The 23790-nt window shown below is 30.7% G+C and overlaps 2 protein-coding genes across 2 annotated transcripts; one reads left to right on the forward strand and one right to left on the reverse strand.

Annotated features, from left to right (window-relative positions):
• The first annotated feature begins 9070 nt into the window (after positions 1–9070).
• On the forward strand, positions 9071–12211 carry PHR16 (MYB-CC domain-containing transcription factor PHR16). The gene is made up of 6 exons (XM_006587558.4): positions 9071–9886; positions 10428–10504; positions 10969–11029; positions 11224–11296; positions 11481–11550; positions 11676–12211. Exons 1-6 carry the CDS (start codon positions 9751–9753, stop codon positions 12054–12056), a joined length of 798 nt encoding a protein of 265 aa, XP_006587621.1. The 5' UTR covers positions 9071–9750; the 3' UTR covers positions 12057–12211.
• A 627-nt stretch (positions 12212–12838) lies between these two features.
• LOC100775382 (isoflavone reductase homolog) lies at positions 12839–17340 on the reverse strand. The gene is made up of 4 exons (XM_003533408.4): positions 16957–17340; positions 13645–13885; positions 13251–13454; positions 12839–13150 (listed from the first exon to the last, which is right to left on the reverse strand). The coding sequence occupies exons 1-4, from the start codon at positions 17284–17286 to the stop codon at positions 12969–12971; spliced, it is 957 nt and encodes a 318-aa protein (XP_003533456.1). The 5' UTR covers positions 17287–17340; the 3' UTR covers positions 12839–12968.
• Positions 17341–23790: the final 6450 nt, after the last annotated feature.

The following is a 23790-nucleotide window of genomic DNA, read 5'->3' on the forward strand; positions in this document are numbered from 1 at the left end:
CTTGTTAGTAGTTGTTATCCATTGGCATTGATAAAAAGTTTGGCCCATTGACGGATACCTTAACTTGTTGATACTTTGCAGGGACAAAAAAACTCTTTCCAAATCCTAACTTAGTAAGTACAATAAATATATCAATTTGTTCCGTGTTTAATCTTTTATTGTCTTTTCCCATAACTCTTTTTATAATCATAAGAAATAAGTATATATGTGTTATCCAATTCTCCATTTTAGCAAATTAAATGTAAGAGTTTAATATTTATATATCAATATATAATTATTTTAAAAGTTAAAAAATTTATTATATTTAATAAATTATGATGGAATGACTGTATAAACTTTTTACATTTATAATTTTTTTTCTTCTAAATTTAATCCCAAAATCAGAAAGCAGTGGAATTATATCATTTTGTTACACACGAAAAAACACAATAAATATATAAATGTATTTAAACATATGACCAAATATTTAAAACATAGTATAGGACAACGGAGTATAATATAAGTAATGACAGTTATTTTTAGCTTAGTGATGACGGTACGCAATATCAACAATGATTTCAAATCCTTTACTTTGAGATTGGTTTTTCAATAATGCTGTTTTGAGGGTATATATATATATATGGCCGTACTAGACAGAGTACTTGCTTAACGGTTAATTAACCTGGTCCGACTGGGAAATCTAGTCATAGTCAGAGTTTGAAAATCATGCTCGGTAATTCTTGTTTCCTCTCGTCAAAAAACTTAATCATGTTTCCAACCAGCGTGTTTTGAATACGCAACATAATGCACGGTTCACTCTAGACGTACTAATTATTAACCATTCTTAATTTACTGTATAGTGTTAGTTGGAACGTGCATTAGTGGCTATTTCCTCATTATTTCATCTTTCAAAAAAAATTGTCTGGCCTGTCATTACTTCCTTTAGAGTTGGACTCTATGTGACACCCTCTACCCCTCACATATATATTAATAAAGGAATAAAAATTTAAATATTAATTAAAAGTATTTTTAAAACATTTTTAAATACAAGCTTTTCAAATGGGTAAAAGGCTCACATTCACTTTCTTCTATATCATATTCAAACTTGTCCAAATAAATAATAAAGTCATCTCGACTCAAAGAAAGTCATATAAGTCTCATACAATTAATATAGAACATATATCCTAATGTCACATCCTATCAGAGCGTGGTGTTCCCGTGTCCTCTAGCATGAGGTTCTTCATAGTCATCCACCTATTCATTTGCTCCCCCGAACACAAGTTCAAGATCATCACAGGATCCAAACACAACAACACACAGGGAGTGAGTTATCACATTCTTAGCTAATAGAGAAACAAGACAATTAAATATACATATTATATAAATGAGATACCACTTGCTTAAACATAGCTCACGTAACTTCACCACTTCGTCATTCAAAATTCACTTTTCAATTATCAATCACATTACACAAGAATCCCACACTTCGATCAAGATATAATAACACATCAATTAGCAAGCATATGCAATAGTTATGCTAAGACTCAATTCTATATGCAATGTGATACCATGTCAGTGAAAAACCACCCTGGGGCGCTTAGGAGTACATAACAAGACACACCACACAATGGGTTTGTCAGGTCACTCTCACTAAGTAAGATCATAGGGAGACCAGTCAGGGTCACGATGTTTTGCGAGAATGCTCCAACCATATGAGATCAGTATAGGCTTAAAGGAGCACTCAAACCCGGTGACCCCCAAGGCCTACACTCCGAAGAGTCCGTCAGGGCCTCTCCCTCCTGATTCAGGTCCAACCCCTAAAATAATTTTTTTTACATGCAAACACTGCTCATGAATTATACAATACCCACGACCTTACACTCGTGTTTTAAACACGTTCAACACAATTGCGCTACGATTTAACACTGGTTCCTAAATAGGAAACCTACATTTTCTGTTTAACACTGCGCATCAACGCTTTTCTCAAGATAACGCTAGTCGGGTATTGTACAATTCATAGCTCACAACACAAGTAATTTCACATCAAGTGTTAACTACACACTTATCCACAACTAGAACTCATTCACAATTTCACATCTCATAGTGTCACAATCCACCATCACATGTTTACACGTATCTCACAAATTAACACATGTTCAACTTTACACTTATACTCAATCTCAATAACAATATTATAATCTTAAAGTAACATGTTATTCTACAATTCATCACATACTCACAATTTGAATTATCATTTCATATCCTCAATATAACAATTTATATAAAAGACTATCACAACATGAGGACTAAAACCCCTCAAATAATATTACACAATTATATCCAAATCATAGGTCCAAATATACAAATATCAAGAGCACAATTTATCAAGCAATTTTCATCAGGACATCAATATTTTATTTATAATAAAGGAAAAATTGCAATTTAACAAACATCCCAAAACAAAATCCCAATTTAATCCTCTAAGGATCCCTACACATGTTCTCACTAATCCCCAACTGTGAATAACTCATCCCTTACCTCTAAGCGGACTCACGTGTCTTCAGCCAGTGATACCAACATCTCTAGCGGTTCCCGGAAATTCTTTCAATTATTCATCCGACTGCTCCGATAGAATTCCCAAACGTCAGAGAGACGGAGAAGAGATTGAAACCTCCACTTGTACTGTCTTCATACGATTCCTTTTTCTCCCTCCACGAATATTATCTCGCAAATCCCAACGGTGGAAGCGTGCGGAATTGAATTTCGAACAACATATCCAAATTTCACAATAATCCAACGGTTAACGAAACCGGGATCATAGTTTTACCAAGACAGCTCTGGGTTTCTGCGGGAAAGAAAAAGGCTACAATGCGAAGGATTTTTCTCTCATTTCAGACATGATATCGAAATTCCCAACGGTGAGAATGCTCGGAATTGTGTTGCGAACATGATACTCAAATTTCACGACGATCCAACGGTGAACGGGTTCGAGATCGTCGTTTTTCTGAGACTGGTTTGGTGGGCTGCGGGAAAAAGAAAGGGTTTTGAGAGGAGAAGGGGAAAAACGAAAATGAGGCCAAAAGGAGGCAGCTGACTTAACATAACTATTTATACCTAGGGTACTCAGCCTATTATTTGCTCTATATTTATTTATTTATTTATTTATTACTAAAAAGCTTTTTAAATTTATTTACGAAAAATTGGGATGTTACACTCTACATCAAAGTGAGGTTAAATGCATGCCTAATAAGTAACTAATTATTTGACACATTCATTTCTTGAGCGGAACAGCCAAAGAAAATCTCATTTGGAAGTCCCAAAGCTATGTGGAAGAAAAATTAGTTGCCCTATTGAAGCACTTGCATCTCTTGACTAAGGAGGATTAAGCGTGTGTTTCATTTGCCGTTAAAAGCTTTTGGAGTGCGTTTGGATAGAAAATTTTAACTGAGGAAAGGAATTTATTAGAAAATTTGAATTTCTGTAATTTAAAATTCATTGTTTGGATGTTTTTTATGAAAAATTTAAAATTTTGGAATTTTAAAACAAAATTTTAAACAACTAAAAATCTGAAATTTCATTCTAAAATGTGAGAAATTGAAATTCTCTTCTTACACTCATATTCTTTAAGATCAAGAAATACTGTCTGAGCTCCTAAAATATCGATCGGGTGTGAGCATAGAAGAACACGTATAACTAGCACACCAACCATATCTTTTCTTTTTTTTCATTCATTTTTTTCATTCTCATAATTTTAATTTTTTTTTATCCAAACACAGAATTTTAAAAATAAAAGAATTTCAATTGAAGTATTTAAAATTCTTAAAATTTTAAATTTTTCGGAATTTTAAATTTCTCCATCCAAACACACTCTTAAAATTTAAACGGTAGCTTGGGAATTCCAATATCGCAAATTGAGAAAGAACCAACTTGTGTTATTGGAGCCAACGTACATTATGTTCAACATATCTTGTTTACAAACACACCCTAACAGGGTGTCAAATAGAAGTCCCTGAATCTCCTAGTTATGCCACAAGTAAATATTGAACTTTTTAAATATTTCCATCATGTTTGTGATCATGTATCTTCTTAAGAGAACATGCAACAGAAGGATAGAAAGAAATAAACAAATTTGACATCTATAATGCATTATTTAATAAATTTAAGAATGACATACTTTTATTTATATAAAAATTAAAACGCCCGCGCGTGCATGGTATAGATTAATATAATCATATAAAATTAAATCTTATCATGAGTTAGTGGTAATTTGTGGAGATATTGTAAGAAAGTGCCAGCGGATTGTTAATAGCTAAATAGTAGGAATCATGCTAAAAAGTATACGATGACATGTTACATGTAAACACTTTATTGACACTTTTTTTTCTTCTTCATATTACTCTCTTTTTTATATTTATTTTTTTTTACTCAAGTCTACGTTTTTCTCATTTCTTTCTCTAGGTATATATTAGGACCAGGTGTCCGTGCATCATTTTTGTATACTAGAAAAGTAATGATATATATATATATATATGATATATCAGTATATATATCACATACCTCAGTAACACATTTTCTCTTTATCTCACTACTTCTATTACATTATCTCATTTATTATATCTATACTTTTCTCTTTCTAACTCTCTGTAGATATCAATTACTAATTTTGCATGCTATAAATGGATGTACAATATATTACCACTGCTGGCTGGATTGATCAATCACAAGAACTTTGATCAATTTCTTAATGGACTGCTCCTTTGGGATTTCATATTTCAAATAAGTCAATAATATTGATATGTCTTTGATGTGGTGAAGGGTCAGAAAAACATTGTTTCACATGTTTCCAGAAGTTGTTTAGTCATGAGTGAGCAAGCTGGGCTGCTATTGGTGTGCAAGTAGTGAGTAGTGACTAATAGTGCAGTGAACTATTTATCAAATAAGACGTGTTAATCACCTTGTGCCGCTCTTTGATTGAATATTCTTTTGCAAGTTATAATCACCTTGTACCAAGAAATTCGTAGATCATCTGGTATAGAGTTGCTTCGCCTTAATCAGTAGTACGTTTTGAATTATAATCTTTGATATGCAATTACATTAAATATTAAGAGAAAAAGTTTACTCATTAACATTAATCTTATCCGGCTCAAATATGATTGTTTCTAATAAAAAATACGTATGATTCTTAATAAAAATAGCAATCCTGTATCATTTGCTTTAAAAGTAACTATTTTAGTTTGCAAACACATACATGTGTTTTTGCCCGGGGGATCTGCTAATTTTGCCACTCTATTTATCATGCACATTAAAAAGCGTTTACTAATTACTATCTAGCCCAGTTAGCAAACAAAAACTGTGTTATGGTAAAGATGTTGGAATGTTTTCACAGATAAGCAATTTTGAAATGATATTGCTTATTGAATAGAATACTATAGCTTTCTCTAATCAGATCGTTGAGGATTATTGATGTGGATGAAAAACTTCCATTGGTTATTATGATCATATGCCGAGGGCAATAAATCCAATTAAGGAGATATTCTGTCTTAATTAATCGGATAAGCACTTGCACCGTGATCTCCATAAAGCTGCTTATGATTATAATTCTTGGTTACTTTTTAAATTTATGGTGAAAATTTGTTTGAGAAGTCGGGTGCCATGCATGTCCACGCACATGGGCTTTTTAATATGCATACAGCCAAACCCATTAATAAGTTGATGATCCATTAAAAGCAAAGTAAGAAATACAGTTGTGTATATAGAGAACACACTGCCAGTTTTAGTGAAAAACAGCTTTTTGAGTGTACGCAAGAAATTCATTGCTTCCTGGTAAATATTCTTCTTCTTATTTTTACTGCAACACTATTCTTCTTACACAGTTTTTACTGCAATTTATATCTATACATTTTTTTTCTATTTTTCTTTGTCACATTACTTTTTTTTTTATCACATTTTAAAAACATATGCACGGTTGTTTTTCTTGTTAAACTGTCAGTTGCCTTAAATTTAAAATGTATAATGATACATGTCATATGATTTATTAGTGCTTATAAATAGTACATGTATACTTATATATAGTTGGGATAAAAGATTTTACATTGTCATTCAATATATGTGATACATTTATTCATTTTTATAAAATTTATCTTAAATGACATATTTAATTATCATGATTTCTAATTGAATTGATAGTGTAATTTTTATTTACCATAAATATTGAAGTCATAAGTATATAGATAAATGGTGGAAATTGTTTGGGCATACTGCTCCAACTTTGTCAAAGAGTGATTCGAATATGTTGAATTGCCTATATCGGATGTGATCGTGGAACTGGAGCTTCTTTAAGCGTATTCATTCAAAGAAAAGGAACAAATTATGTATATATTCCTGCACTTTAAAAGATTAGGACATGCAGATTTCTTTTGACAATTCCTTTTGTTACTTTTGACAATTTCTTTAGCATATTTATTATTTATATAATATTTGAATAATTTGTTCCAAGCTCTACCACAAGAGGCAGATATATGATCCAATTGATTAATTATAAGAATGCGTTTACTTGACTTTTGATTGGCAGAAGAAGAATCGAAGAAGAACCTCTTGCGTTTGATAATGATTATAGCATTTAGCAATGCTTCTGAAGAAGAAGTTGAGTTTGGGCCAATTGATGTACTTTTTGACCCAAATAAGAATGGGTTTTTCAAAACATTTTCCGTAAGCTAAAGGACAATTCATAGGAGAATATTGCTAATTATCATGATAATTAGCATCAATGGAATTGTTTTATGCAGATATGATCATAATGCTGATGCTTTCTCATCTATTGCTTTTGTCATCTTGCTCAGCATTTTTATTTAATTTATTTATTTTGTGGTGATTATCAAGTTATATATCTTCTAACTTCTAAATAGTGCATGATGGATTCTGCATATTGTTAAAGTTGTGCTGTGATGAAGGTTCTCAAATGTAGCACCAACATTAGATATTTTTCTTTGCTGCCTTCAGAAAAAACTTGTATTCAAATGAGAAGCTGCCTTTAGAAAAGGCCTACTATAATTAAGAAAAGTTAATTTGTCAACTTTCGAAGAAACAGCCTATGGTGTTGGCATGCGTTTTTGAACATTTTCCCACCATTATGACATTGTAACCCAACAGAACATGTGATCCATGGTAGATTGGAATGCCATGCCAACTTGTCATGTAGTATAATACTGCCGGCTCTTGTGTAATTGACCACATGGTTTGTCATTTTGTAAAAATAAGAGGAAAACCAAAGTGTTATTGTCTTAATTAACTTTTTTAGAGTTTAAAAAAATAAAAGATTTAAATTACTTGATCATTCTTTAAGATTGTAAGTATAAAAATAATTTCCTTAAGTAGTGTATTTGTGTATCTTAAAATGTGAAATAAAGGAAAAAAAGTAAAAGTCAAAAGTTTTTGAATTTTTTAAAGTTTCTTTAAAATAACTTATTTTTTATTTTGATTTATTAAGTCAAATTTCTCCTTTTAAGGAGAAGAAAAAAATACATTATTTAAATGTAAAAAGGGAGACATATTACTAAACTAGCAAATGACGTGTAAAGAGAATAGTTAATTAATTATCATATTATTAATCACTTGTTAAATAATTTTGTTTAACCTTTTAGTGAAAGTTTTTTAGGCAGGAAGAGTTTGTCCCAAGTGAAAGGAATTGTCACAAGCTAGGATAAAGGAAGAATCACAAGAACTCACAAAAAAGAAGAAGGAAGAATCACAAGCAAACTTTTTCGATTCTTATGGTTGAGTTTCAAATCTGCAATTACTTGGTCATAATATAATTTAACTTTATAGCAAGAATTCAATTAATCATGGGATAAAGCAGTAGTACTGTAAGAGATAATATTTCCAGTGCGTGTGAAGGTAAGACGGACCCAAAGAACAAAAGGAATAAAATCTAGGCATTAAAAATTGGGCAGAAGACGATAAAAAGGGAGTAAACCAGACAGAAGAGGACACAAAATGTTAGATCTTGAAGGATTATCAGCTCTTCACGGACTAAACAATCCTTAAACCAAGCATGCTACTATCTTGCATAGTTGGACACTATTTTTAGTAGTTAAAATTTCATCGTGATGATCCAACTAAAAATAAGTTAACACTACGTACACTTGGAGATTAAAATATGAAATTATAAAACGAAATTATAATTTTAACACTTTTATAATTTATTATATATAATATTTCATTACAATTTATTTTTTAAATTGCATATTTTATTACAATTTCAATTATTGATTTTAAAATAAATGTTTGCAATTTCGTGTTTTAACATATTCCTCACTTTACTGATAAAAAAACTTATTCCTCACTTTAAAAGGATTAAAGTTCAATAAAAAAAATTGCATAAAATGGTTCCTAAAATATTAGAATGGATATATGTTTAAATAATTAGTTGGGAACAGCTTCTATGTTATTGGACCACCTTATACAAAATTCTCTGCCTAAATTTAACATAGTAGTTGGGATAGAACAGAACAGAACAGAACATTATTTTGTTCTTTGTCACACATTTGTTTTTATAAAAATCATTATGTACCATTTTTTTATTATAATTTCATTCATGTTTTATTTTATTTATAAACATGTTAAGTATAAAATAAAATTTATATTTCTATATTCACTTTCTGTTAAAAGGGGGTCAATGACAATGGGCCATCGAGAGATTTTACTAAATAGTTTTTTTTTAAAAAAATAAAAATTATCAAAGATAGATAGAATTTATCTTCTTATAGTCCATTCCTCAGCCGGAGAAGGAATATTCTTCCGTCAGCATCATTAACGGACAAACCGAAACGTGTTCATTTGGTGGGCCCCACTTCTCTCTCCCTCCAATCGAAATCCATGTGACCCTCTAACTCTAACGTGACCTTCCCTTTTGGACTCTCATCATTCATTTCTCTTAGATCCGAATCTTCCACGCTGGCATCCACGTGTCCCCCATTCCATAACACACACCGTTCGATCCTCCCTAATAAACTCACTTATTCCGATCCAACGGACACAACGAGCACCTTAAGTCTTTGAATTTCATCTCCCCGATTAAAAAACTTGCTATCCACGATGTTACTTCGAATTCGTCGCCGAGATTTCCTCTAACATGTTCCTCAAACTAACTATTCTAGCCGCTAATTTTTACCATGCTCATATTAATATTAATATCATATCATGTCATCTACATGCATAATGCATTGCACCTAAACATGCCACATACTTAATTATTTATCATTAGATACTAAATAATTGAACCACTGTTACAAAATAGCATTATATAAGTCCATGAAACGCCGTATATAATGCTTTTGTTATTATTATTAGCGTTGCTTCTTACGCCATTGAGCCATTTTCCTTTTTTCAGCAGCACTAGTTCCGTGTTTGTGTCTAATCAATGATGTTGTGTTGTGCTCTGTTTTCCTCTGACTTGTATGGTTTAGTTCCAATAGGTTATGATTGCTAACAATCAGAATCAGAGTGTGTTGGGGAATTAGAGAATCTTCTTCCATTAGCAAAAACACCGTGACTAGTTGCAGAGGGTAAATGGTATATCTTATTGTGGACTACGTACGAGGATCCCTTTTCTTCTTTTCCGCTTTTGGGATAGAATGAAGGCGCAGTTTGGCAGAGAGGTATAAAGCAAAAGCTCCAAGTGGGAATTGTTCGAATTTGCTTTTTCTAAGTTGAAAAGAAAACAAGGGTAGCTGAAGCCTTGAAGGTGAACAAGTGTAGTTTGGGAGGTGAGTGATGGAGGGTGGAGGAAGAGAAGGTTACAATGGAATTGTGATGACGATGACACGAGACCCAAAGCCGAGGCTACGGTGGACGGCAGATCTTCATGACCGCTTTGTGGATGCAGTCAAAAAGCTTGGTGGCCCTGATAGTATGTAAAATATTTTCTCTCATTATATAATTTGGTGTTTTTTTTTCTCATGTATAATCACAACAATGAAATTTGAATCTAAAACTTTGTGTAAATTATCCAAATCTTCACTAGGCCGATCCAAGTAGGTTATATTTGTTGGTGTTGTTGATACAAAAGAGTTAACTTGGAAGATAAGTTTTTGTTAGTCTTTCACAAAATTATGTATTATCTAGGAAACTGGAATTCGTGTAATCTGCATGCTGATGTAGCCCGACATTTCTGCATATGATAAATTAAAGTAGTATTTGGTGTTTCCCTCATTTGTATAGTCTTTTTCCTTACAAATCCTTGGCCCATTAAGGAGGATGAAAGGGAAAATGTGCAATGGAAATATCCAATCACTTTCCTTCATGTTTTAGCTCTAGGGGTTTTGCTTGCCCAGCTAATATACGCTGGCTAATCCAATATTATTTTACTAATCTGCTTATCATTAAATAAAAAAATCTAATCTTCGTGTCAGAAAATGACATTAATCTGAAACGGTTTGTTTTGTGTTCAGAGGCGACTCCCAAGTCTGTTCTGAGGTTAATGGGCTTGAAAGGGCTGACACTATATCATTTGAAGAGCCATTTACAGGTAATCAGATTTAACTCTTTATCTTCAGCCTTTTATATATAATAGATTTCATTCATGAGGATACCGTTTAATAATGTAAAAGGAAAAATAGATTTTGATTTGATATTATCATTAATTAATTAGTACCATAAAAAAAATTGTAGAAAGATTTAAACAAAGTAGTACAAATAGAAGGAGGAGTGAAAATACTGATTTTATGAGTCAGATATTTTGGAATTTGATGAAGAGACAGTAGTTGAAAACTTGGAATATTTGAAGGAGAACACTTCAATCATGAGCCGGCTTTTCTCTTTCTCTTTTTTTTTTTCTAAATACTATTTTATTCTATATAATGTTCTGAGTGACTATAGTTCAAATTTGTCTTCCTCTCTGTCTTTACTTTTCTTGCTTTATCCTAACCATCATCAAAGAAAATACCATTTAGAAGAATAATCTGGAATTTCTCGTTATTTGTTAATTTGCAGAAGTATAGACTTGGACAGCAAGCTCGGAAACAAAATGAGGATATGCACAAAGAAAATAGTAGTGAGTCCATTGCAAGTTTTAACTAACACTGGGCATCCCATGCATTTCTTTTACTTAATATCTAGAATAGTTTGTCCAACTTCTCCCACAGAGATTTTGTCCTTCCATTTATTTACTTAAATAGAGAGCATAAAATCGGGAAATGTTTGGTAATAATGTAATAATATTCTTTCCATGTTTCTGTTTCTTTTTAGGATGTTCGTATGTAAATTTTAGCAATCGTTCTTCAGCACCTAACACCAGTTACAGAGGTGATGATGAAGGGGGGTATGTTTTAGATTATATGCATATAGTTTCCATGAGCCAAACTCTCATCTAAATTTCGTATCCACGTGATTAGCATTTATAGTTTTGTGTACTTCAAAAAAACAGAAAACAAAATAAGTAGTGTAAATACAACTGATTGCGAAAATTTCTCATTTTCCTAACTGATTTTTCATAACCAAAATAGAGAAATCCCAATAGCAGAAGCAATGAGGTGTCAGATTGAAGTTCAAAAGAGATTGGAAGAGCAGCTAGAGGTATTTATCCTTTTTAACTTTCATAGTTTTACCTAGTCCTTCTTTTCTGTAAGTTGTGGTTTCCTAACAAAGTTTTGTAGTACAATTGTAGAAAGTCTCAATTCACTTGTGCAAATTGGCAATAGGTACAGAAGAAATTGCAGATGAGAATAGAGGCACAAGGGAAGTATTTGCAAGCCATGTTAGAGAAAGCACAGAGAAGCCTTTCCCTGGATGGGCCAGGCAGTCTTGAAGCATCAAGAGCTCAGTTGACTGAATTCAACTCTGTTTTGTCAAATTTCATGGAAAATATGAAAAAAGATAGCAAAGAAAACATAATAGAAGTGAGTGATTTTTATAGTAAGAACCACGACTCAGCTTTCCATTATCAGGAAGTAGGGAGAGACCAAAAGCCCAAGGTTGAAGGGGGTTCAATTCAATTTGACTTAAACATCAAAGGTAGCAATGACCTTGTATGTGCAGGTGGAGCTGAAATGGATGCCAATATGATTTCATATAGGGTATAAATTTTTTGACTTGTCATATGTTTGACCATTAGATTGAATAATGCTATATAACCCACCCCTAGTTATTCTCAATAATTTTCTCCTTCTCTTTTACCAGTTGAAGTTGCGTATCAGGACAGCATGTTATCTCTACCTTTTATATATTCTATTGTCTACTCTTATTTCCAATTTTCACAAGACAGAACTTAGATGCAAATTCACAAGTACTTTTAGTACTATTTTTCTATTAAAATTAAGTTTCACCTCGATGGTTCCACAGTAAAGAATTGTATTCAACTAATTAACTTTTTTCCATTTCTAGAGTCGCATACACTTCCACATAATTTGAGCAACCGAGTTACAAAACAGAGTAGGGAGATTAAAGGGTGTTCCTTGGATCCAACCCACTATTCACGTTTTAGTAGCAATTGTGAAAACATACCAATGCCATACAGTTTATTAACCTTTCCTTTCCCTGGTTGCTGTTCAGTATGGATAATTCAGTTTCAAGACTGCATGTTCAATTTCATGGCACAAGTTAGTCTGGGTTTATGAGCCAAAAATAGGCTGCGCGGTAAGGTTTTAAATTGCGGTTGTAATTTTGACACAGTTCTTGATGTTGGAAGAAATAGCAGACACATGCTGCTACAATTGTGGTAAAAAAAAGCCCCCCAAAAAGCTTTGGCATTGTTTCTAAAATCCTAGTTGCAGAACCTTTTTTAAAAACCTTGCTATTCAGTTCAAAATCGTCACATTTGTTTTTCTCTTTTCAGTCCCCAGTTCAAAGGCTTGCAATTGCAACATCAACCGTAATCAAGGTCACTATTATTTATGTCAAGTTCTTGGGGACTTTAGTTTAAAAAAAATATTTCACAATCACATCAAACATGATTACAAACCATTCAACAGACATAGAATCACTGATAAGTAAGGTCAAATACATAATTTTTCATGCTTATAAACTTTTAGGTATTCATCCATGCGGGTGTACTTCACCTCAGGATAAAGCTCTGACGCTTCTTCTCCACCTTCTCCTATTTCAAAGTTTGTCAAACAACCTTCATAGAAAATATGATAGAAATGCCCCACCCCCACTTGAGCTGCATAGTCCAAACCTGTAACTCACATTAATCAAAGTCATTTTTTTTTTGTTGATGATATGAATGAATTAGTCAAATAATTCAGTTCTTTCTCTTCGGGGTGTATTTTTTTTACCTTTGATGGAAGCAAGAAAGTCTTGTTCATTTATGCTGGACTTCTCTAGTTGTTTTCCTATGAGTTTCTCCCACTTTTCAATTAGCTGTCTTTGAGTGAGAATGTTTTCTGGTGGTCTTAGGTATACCGTCTTGTTCAATGTTCGAGGATCATCGATTGTCTTTATTGTGTATGCTGCAACATCATCTTCATTCATATAAACAACTGCATTGTGAATTCATTAATTAGTACAAAGTATTAGACCACATGTGCATGCATGTGTTTAAATTTGGTAAACTATGAATACATTTCGCATACTATGACACATACAAATATAAAGAAAGTAACGACACTATGACACTTTCTTTCTAACACTTGTTTTATGATTGATTGGAATTTTTAAAATGTGGAGTACCTTTGACATTGCCATCACCATAGAGAAGGACCTTGTCTCGTGGAGGGAGGAGAGTCCCCATTTGAGAGAGGTTACCAGCGAAGTAACCCGCAAAGCAGTTAGCAGAAATGTAAGTGAAAGGGATGTTGGCATCCTCAATTGCTTTCCTTACGGTCATTTTCTCATCAAATGTCACTCTTCCCGGTTCAAGTGCATGTCCCATAAGTGCAGGGTCCATGCCAAATTCTGAAGGCAAGAAACGCTAGAGAAAAACCAAATTGTATAATGATTAAAAAAATGTGATTCTAATATAATTTTGAAATAAAACATTTTAATTAAGGTCTTATTTGGAACAACTTTTTTTTTAAAGGATTTGCAAGAATTTATGAATAGTTTATTTGGACTTATCTTATGTCATGACTCATAAATAACAGTATTCGGGAGAGCTTTTTAAAATATTTATAGTTAGTCATAGGATTTTAGATTATTACCATAGAAAAATGTTAAGAACATATTTTTAGAAAAAAAATTGAACATATTATTTCTTATTAGTTGAAGTTTTAAAAATCATAAAATTTATATATTTTTACATCATATTTAATTAATCTATTATGATTTTATAATTTTTAATAAATTTGAACTAATAAATAAAAAATGTGTTAAAAGTAACCTAACTCTCCTTTCATAAGCACTTCAAGATATAGTTTATGCGAAACCCATGACAAAAACACTTTCGAATCCCACCGGGGCCAAACATATAAAACATGCATATTTTTCATTTTATCTTTTCCTTCTTCCTTCAAATTAAATATTTTATTTTATTCATTTCTTCGTCCCAAATTAATACTAATTTTAACTACTATAACAAAAACATTATAATTACTTGTTTCTAACAAATTTATTTATTTATTAGAAGTTTCTTTCTTTTCGCTAAAAACATAATTTAATTAACTAATTTTTATTTTTATTTGTTACTAGTAATTTCTTTCATATATTGTAATTTTTTTATGTTTCCCTCTATGATGGTATGTAGTGGTGAATTTTTTTTATTGAAAATATACATGTGAATGGTGAATTTTTCGAGTTTATACTATGACTTATTATATATATATATATATATATATATATATATATATATATATATATATATATATATATATATATATATATATATATATAGAATTTTAAGAACTTACAATATAAATTCTTATATAATAAGAAATTATTAAAAAATATCTTAATTAAGTTGCTATTTTTAACGGGTCCTAAATTGTATCCGCATGTGAATCAATTAAGATTAAATTATTCTCACATTTGTAGTTACCAAAAGATAGAAAAAACTTTTAACTATAAAAGAGAGAGAGACGATCGAATTCTAAAATTTCCTTTTGACTGAAGACGAATTGTAGTTAATGAGCTAATATATTGTTACAAAAGATTTTTTTTTTGGTGGAAAGTTACATAAGATTTATAATATTAATACGGTGGGCACTTAACTTTAAGAGTTGAATTTATTTCTTTAATTTGAAAATATTTTTTGTTTTAAAAAGCAGAAAATATTAATGAAGTCAAACTGTAACTGAAGAATATTCTAGTCATTTGAATAATTCCAACTCGCATTTTTTTTACCCCTTATATCCGTAGAAAATGAGAAATCCAACTCCTCTTTTCTTTTTGAGTCGATAGTTTGATAACAAACATCATTTTCAGAAAAATCTTTTAAATATTATATATATTATTTATTATTTACTACTACTAAGAAACTAAAAGGTGGAATATGCCTATCTACATGAGTTCTAAAACGAAATGGAAGTGCATCCTATACCATAAGGAAACTAATAAGGTGCAATGTGTCTATATATCTACGAGGGTTTTAAAAAAGAAATGGACGGGATGAAGTACATATCATATTTAATTATACATATTTATTTGAAAGTTAAAATAAGCTTTGTGTATCACATGAAATAATTATACACGTTTATTTTACTTATTATCAAATTTTAGTTTTTTAATTTAACGTGTAATATGTTTTTAGAGTATATAAATATTGATTAAGATTATATATCTAAAATATTTAATTTATCTAAATTTTATGTACATGATTATTAAGATATATGATATTAAATGATTCAGTGGTTGAATTCTGCAAAACTAAAAGTTGCTAATAAGTAAATTAAATAAATCAAAATAACTAAATTAAATATGCAAACCATATAACAAAACAAAATCTACGACTTTTTATAAACTTTAAAAAAAAAATTGTGTAGTTTTTTGTTTTCATTAGATTGTCAGTCACATTATGTTTGTTATTAATTTGGGCCGGACCAATATTATTATTTTCAAACCTGCACAGGAATTGGGTCATATACTTTTGGTTTATGAATATATGTCAAATGAATGCTAAGGGATCACCTTTCTGGTATATTTTGTGCTCTTATTATCTAATTTTTTGTATTGTCTATTACCTAATAAGTGTCCATTTTATTTTACTGTTTTTTGTATTTATTGTATTGTCTGTATAAGTTTTTCTTGCTCTTTCCTATTCCAATTTGATTTGATTTTGAAATGAATAAAAAAATGACAGCTTTATTTTGCACCTTTGGTTCTAACTGCAGCTTTTGAATAAATTGCCCATATATTTTTTTAAGAAAAATATTTTTGACACCGTATCAATGTACAAATTATTAGAACAACACTGACTTTGAGGGAAAAAAAAACAGATATTGTATAATATTATTAACATCATTATTTAGACAATCGATATAGAATATTGTCAAATTCACACATCTTGACACATTCTATATTGGTTTCAAGCAAAACTCATATAGAAATATGTCTCCCAGAATGGTTTATAAATTATTATTGAGAGTATTCGACTTTTAAAGATAATAATTTCATTCAAAACCATTGTTGAAACCTTTTAAGAACTTTCGTGAAAAGATTTTTTTTTTTTTTTTGTAATAATATCCACTTGATTAACCTAATAAAAGTTTGACTTGAAAGAACTTGAAGGCTAAATTATATATATATATTTTATAGAAAAGTTGCATCCTCTCTGTACTCAATCCTCACATTAGATTAAACTGTCTCAGGAAGTTTTAAACCCAATTCACATGTTATTTTAAGGAGTGATCTCTAATTCTTAGAATATACTACAATCTCAGGTGGCCAAAAACTGACATTAAAATGAACCTTTCGGTCGATGTAAGCTAGCTTTTGTATCTCTTGACTAACTTTTAACTATCTATCATTCTACCTCAATTTTTTACTTAAAAAGATTGAATAATGCTACAACATATTATACATATATAGGTATAGGGATATACAACATACCTTAACGTTCCCTGCAGCCTTGATGGCCTCCACAAGTTTGAGCTGCACCAACAAGTTGTGAGAGCGAAAATGAACACCAGACATGGTGCAAATCACAACATCCACAAGCTTCACTGCTTCCACTAAGCTCTGGTGATCAGAAACAGAAGCCTCCACAAGGTGAGCACCTTGCTTCTTGAATGAAAGCAGCATCTGCACCTTCTCAATGTCAAGACCAATCTCTGGACGTTGAAGAACATAGGTTTCATGGCCTTGTTCTAAACTTGCCTTCACTATTCTCCTCCCAACATACCCAGTTCCACCCACAACAAGAACCTTGCTCTTTCCCATTGCCTCTAGCTCCTTAATACTAGTTTATTTGACACTTGCAAAATCGACCAACAAAGGCCAACTATATATAAACACTTTATGATAATTAAACTCAACCTTTACCTGCACGTTTAGTTTGGTCTTTCTTGTGCATAATAATATATATTTTGAGACCACTATTATTCTTTAATTTAGTTTCTACCCACCAACTCCAACAAAGAAAATATAGAATAGTTTAAGTTACTCTCATTATAAAAAATTGATGGCCTCCAAAAAAGAAATATATATTAATGTCAAGCTTTAGGATTAATTTAAAATAATAGTTTTTTATATAAAAAAATACTTATTATTCATTTATTACATTTTTATACAATGAACAATTTCTTTTGAATAAAACTTTATTATTTTCAGATACTTAATTTTAAAAAAATATATGCAATATTAATTTTAAAATTAATATCAAATAAAAAAAGTTGTTTTTTTAATAGGTAAGCATTTTAAACAAAGCGATTAATTTGCTTCAAACAAACAAAAAAACAAAGCGATTAATTAAGCTAATAACTAAAGGTAGGTTGATTTCTCAATTTCGCAAAAGCTGTGGACATATATAATGCCTATTTCAAAGGAATGATGGAATTAATGAATAAGAGCTGATAGTAACAACTCTCATCATGAATCCCTATTCCCTAAACGATATGTCTGTTATTGTCTTAATTAATTCTTTAAGTTATCTTTGTCAATGTGATTCCTTAAACTATGAACTTTAATAATTTCTTTTTAATATATTTTAATCTAACACTAAACTTTAATAATAAAAAAAAATATTGAGGTTCATAGAATCAGAGATCAATTAAACAACGACTTTTTGATGTCATTGTGACGCCTGTGACCCCTTTTAATTAATTATCTCGAGTTTGGTTTTTTCTACATATTATATTAACTAGTAAGTATTTATATGTAGACGGGAAGGTGATGGATTTTTGGTGATCTTGTTCCATCATCACTTTTTGAAAAAGAAAACTTCGAATTTCATATTTTAGATTTGTCTAATTTGAATTGGTAACATGTAGAAAATGGAAGAGAAAGGAGTTTAAGGAAAAGAGGATGTTGAGTACTTTTTTTCTTAATCGGAAAAAGACAAATATATTGAAAAGGTACAGGGTACCAAAAAACCCATGTACATGAAGTTAAAAATTCTAAACCATCTATTAAAGGTTATAAAATATTTTATCATCCCCAAGTAAAATATCTTTGTTACATATACCCTCCCCTGTTGCAAATAAAAGTCACTGTCAACAAACCAAGACCCATCCTCCACCATTCCATAATAGGATGTTGAGTACGTTGAACCACAATGCATGTGGAAACCATTAACCATAGCAGTTGGGTCATCTATTCTTCCAAATTCAAATGAAAAGCGGAAACTATATACATAATCACAATAACAAATAAAATAATATAATGCTCGTTTTGTGTTAAGTTATCAACAAAATAAATATAAAAATTAGAACGGTCGCATATATCTGAATTTATAAAAAAAACAATTTAATTAAGTTTTTTAATCTTCTAGATCTGTATATATAATTATTTTATTATATATATAATTACAATAATAAATTATATAAATACAAGTATATATAATTATAATAATAAATTATAATATTATGGAAATATTGCATGAGAGGTAAGTTATTGAATTGTGATAGAACTAAGGCAAAATCAGTTTCATGGATTGTCACATTGAAGATAAATTAACCACTATTGCATCAGACTTAATGATTATTGTTATCAATTTCAGCTTATAGTAAGCTCGTCTTTTTAACTCACAATATCGATATTGATCACTGCAGTGCAATTAATTAAGATGCCATTTGGTGCTAATTAATAAATCTCGAGTTTCGGTTTCCAGCAACATATTTCATGCATTATCATAGACATTTAATTTGAAGCTTTTGTTCAATTGTTTGGCCATCTTCCCTCAGTCATTGCATTCGCATTTGAATCATATATATCAATATGTACACCACACTAGCTAATTTCTTCCTTAAAATAACATTTCTGGTTTACGTATGAGCTGGCACAGTGATCATATTAAACTTTTTAAAGCATTGTTCTTTCGATCAAAGGCTTTAAGATTCAATAATCAGAATTTTCATTTGAAAATTTAACCTGCGCGCGAATTTCATTGTTTTCTGGCTGAATTCACCTGACAAATTAAGTTGTACGTTGGAGTAGTTGGCTTAACATGCTTCTATATTCTATATATAACCTCATTATAGTGTTTTATATATATATATATATATATATATATATATATATATATATATATATATATATATATATATAAAGTTATGCGGTTTTTTTACCAAAGTACACGCTCTCTCTCTATTCTTTTCCCAAAATACACTACTTTGGGTATTTATTCCCAAAGTACACCTGTTTGGGCAAACTTCAGGGAAGTCGGGTTCTCACACCCCGACTTCCGTTCTTCTTTTTTTTTTTTTTTATAAAAAAGTTTTTATATTATTAAAATTAAATATTATATTATATAAAATTATTTTTAAATAATTTGAAAATTAGTTATTTATTAAATTAATTTATGTAATATTATTTTATAATTTAATTTTGTTATAAAGAAAAAGATATTATTAAATTTAAGTGTTTTTGTTATATTATATAAATTATTTAAGATATTTTTTGGTGAATATATGTTTTAAAATTTGAATTTTGTATAATAATATATTTATTTTAGTAAATATTTATTTTGTATAATAATCTGAATTTTAAAATTTTTAATTTAATTATATTATATAAAATTATTTTTAATTGATTTGAAAATTATTTATTTATTAAATTAATTTATGTAATATTATTTTATAATTTTTTGTAAAGAGAAATATACATATAAAGAAAAATATAAAAATTGGATAAAATTAGAGTATAATTTTTTATTTATGTTATATGTAATTGTGTAGTTAAATTTATGTTTTGTTAATTTTTGTATGTTCTTGTAATTAAAAAATAATAAAATTAGTTAGTAGTATTAAAATACAGTAAGAAAAACACCGCAAAAAAATATATGACAAATTAGTCATAGACAAAATACTCAAATTACAGTAACTCAAATGATACTCGACAATAATGAAACATATTAAAAATTACACTTACAATGCAAACATAACAAAACTAATGAGGATATGAAATATGTTGTACAGAATACATGTCTTCTTCTATTTAGATTACTGGTTTGCTAAAAATAGCCAAAATTTCTATTGTGCAGAATCGTTTCCAATAGTTGGATTGTGCTAACACTTTTAGCACGTCTTCATCATTTTTCAATTCTGTTATGTCATATTCAATCAAATTTTCGGAATACTTAGAATGACCTGGTTGTCGAAAGAATAATCGTCTAACCAATTGTGATCCGTGAATTCCATTAGGGGGAACCCCTGTAGGTGTAACTTGTTTGATTAAATCCTTGAGTTTCTCCATGCCACATCCCGAAGGAATGCTAAATCTTATTGGATTAGTTCCAGTAAAGGAGTAACCCAAAAACTCACCTTGACGTGGTATGTTCCACTTCCCGTTGTAATACATAATTGCATCATGAGTAGGAGTGATGGTTGATTGAAGCAGGTTGAGTATAGCATCCGGTGTTCTAATAATGGTACATAATAATTCTATAGGACCAACACACGAGTATTGGTCATTGCACATTAACATTGTGTAAACATCATCATCATTTTTCAATTGTAAAGATTGAAAAAAATATTGTTGACCTGCATCTATGAATGGCTGTCGGTAGTAGATTTCATCCAGTAATTGATCGTTGGTTAGTTGAAGGGTGTTGTGCATTTCTACGCTGAGTGTATCAAAAGAACAGTTGTTAGGAACTCGCATTGGTGTTGGAATGAGACTTTGAAAATAAACACCAGTTTGGTTGTAACTGATTGATCCATTTGGAAAAATGAAAGCTAATCTGGAGTTAGTAATGGTCTGACTGCTTGTTTCTCCCAAAAATGACATAGTAATAAGATTGAATTTAGTTTGTGAAATTATGTTGTGTGAGATTGTGTGTTTGTATTGTGTCTGTGTTGTGTTATTTATAGTTGTACGAGTATTCTGCCACGTTGATGTGTATTGGAATCCAATGTTTCCTTTTCCCTAGTAAGTGATGTAGCAGACGTCCATTATAATTTCAAAGTGAACAAAGAGATTATGAGTTGTCCATCTCATGTCAGTTTTGCACACGTCTCTAAAAATTAAATGTATCACCTGTAAAACTGACATGAAATGGACAGCTCATAATGCAGAGTATTGTTAATTTGGACTGTGATTTTTCCCATGTAATTAAAGCAACAGACGTTCATGATGAATTTCAGAGTGAATAAAGAGATGATGGGCTGTCCATTTCATGACAGTTTTGCAGGTGAGACATTTAATTTTTAGAGACGTTTGCAAATTGCAGAGTATTATCAATTTGGATTGTGATTTTTCCCTTGTAATTAAAGCAGCAAACGTCCATAGTTATTTTCAGAGTGAATAAAGAGATTATGAGTTGTCCATTTCATGACAATTTTGCAGGTGAGACATTTAATTTTTCGAGACGTATGCAAATTGCAGAGTATTGTCAATTTGGATTGTGATTTTTCCCTTGTAATTAAAGCAGCAAATGTCCATAGTTATTTTCAGAGTGAATAAAGAGATTATGAGTTGTCCATTTCATGTCAGTTTTGTCGATGAGACATTGAATTTTTAAAAACAGTGTAGTGTAAATGACAAAGTATTGTGAATTTTGACAGTTATGTTACCATGTCAACTACTGCAGTAAAAGTGGGTAAACTGAAAATTGCTAATTTAAATTTAAAGGAAAAATTATTTCAATACGTAAAGTGATAACTGAAGACAAACATAAGACATTACATGAAAATCTCAAAGAAGAAATAACTTAGACATGAATGATCCGTAGATTACCAATCCCGTTTGAATATAGGTTCGTGGGATGGAGACAGGTTACTTCCTTCGGGCCCGGAAGAGGAGTCCGTATCACTATCATGGTTTTTGAGCCAATAAGTCTCGTATTCACCTAAGTCCTCAAGATTAGAGGTTGAGCCATGTTGGTTGCCTGGTGGGTCATTATTGTGACAGATTATGGCAAATAACTCCACAAATGGTAGTGATGGATTGTTGTCAAAAATGTTGAACATTTGTCGAACATCAGCATCATCTCGCAGAATAAAAGATGTGTACATATAACGTTGTCCTGACTCAAATATAGGGCACCGAAAATGGAGATGTTGGATATGTTGTTCTAGGTCAATGTTTAGTTTTTGGTGAACAAGTTCAAGCAATTGTGTAAAGGTTATGACCTTGTCGACCATGAAAGTTTTTGTCTTGTTACTAACGAAGGTGGTGCCCTCATTAGTATTGCAAATTTGGCCGTCGTAGTAAACACAAACATATGCAGTTAGGTGACACATTGTGGTAGGGATTGAGATGAAAATTTGAAATTGTTACGAATGTCTTTAGCTGTAGTGGTATTTATAGAATTTGGTTATAATTGAGTGAGTCACTAGTTAACTGTGCATTTAGATGAACGGGTAAATGAACACTTAAGCATATTTACAAGGGTCCATAATGTGCAAATTGCTGAGTGAAAACAACAACTGAGTGGAAAAAAACTGAGTTGTCCACGTCATGTCAGTTTTACTGGTGCGACATTAATTTTTTTAGAGATGTGTGAAAATTGTCGAGTGTTGTCAATTTCAACTGTGATTTATCCTGGTAATTGATGGAGCAGAAGTCCATTATAATTATCAGAGTGAAAAAAATTGAGTTGTCCATGTCATGTCTGTTTTACTAATGCGACATTTATTTTTATAGAGACGTGTGTAAATTGCTGAGTGTTGTCAATTTTAACTGTGATTTATCTCTGGTAATTGATGGAGTATAAGTCCATTATAATTAGCAGAGTGAAAAAAATTTGAGTAGTGCATGTCATGTCAGTTTTACTGGTGAGATATTTATTTTTTTAGAGACCTATAGAAATTGTCGAGTGTTGTCAATTTCGACTGTGATTTATCCCTGATAATTGATGCAGCAGAAGTCCATTATAATTTCAGAGTAAAAAAAAATTGATTTGTGAAAATTGCAGTGTGTCACGAATATTTTTTTTTTGAAGTTTTTGACGTTATTACCATGGAAAAAGTGTTCAAATCATAGTTTTTTTGATTTTGTACTTGTATTTTGAGGTGCTAGTCGATGGAATTGGTGCACGAAATAATTTTTTTTGGATTCTTTGACGTTCAAACTATAGAAAAAATGAGTCACAAACATCATTAATGTGTTGGACATAATTTTAAAAAAATGCAGAACATGGGCTCTTAAACATAGTTGCAAGGGTCCAAATCATAGTTTTTTTGATTTTGTACTTGTATTTTGAGGTGCTAGTCGATGGAACTGGTGCACGAAATAATTTTTTTTGGATTCTCTGACGTTCAAACTATAAGAAAAAATGAGGCACAC

Source organism: Glycine max, chromosome 9 (genome assembly GCF_000004515.6).
Source record: "Glycine max cultivar Williams 82 chromosome 9, Glycine_max_v4.0, whole genome shotgun sequence".
Classification (NCBI taxonomy): domain Eukaryota; kingdom Viridiplantae; phylum Streptophyta; class Magnoliopsida; order Fabales; family Fabaceae; genus Glycine; species Glycine max.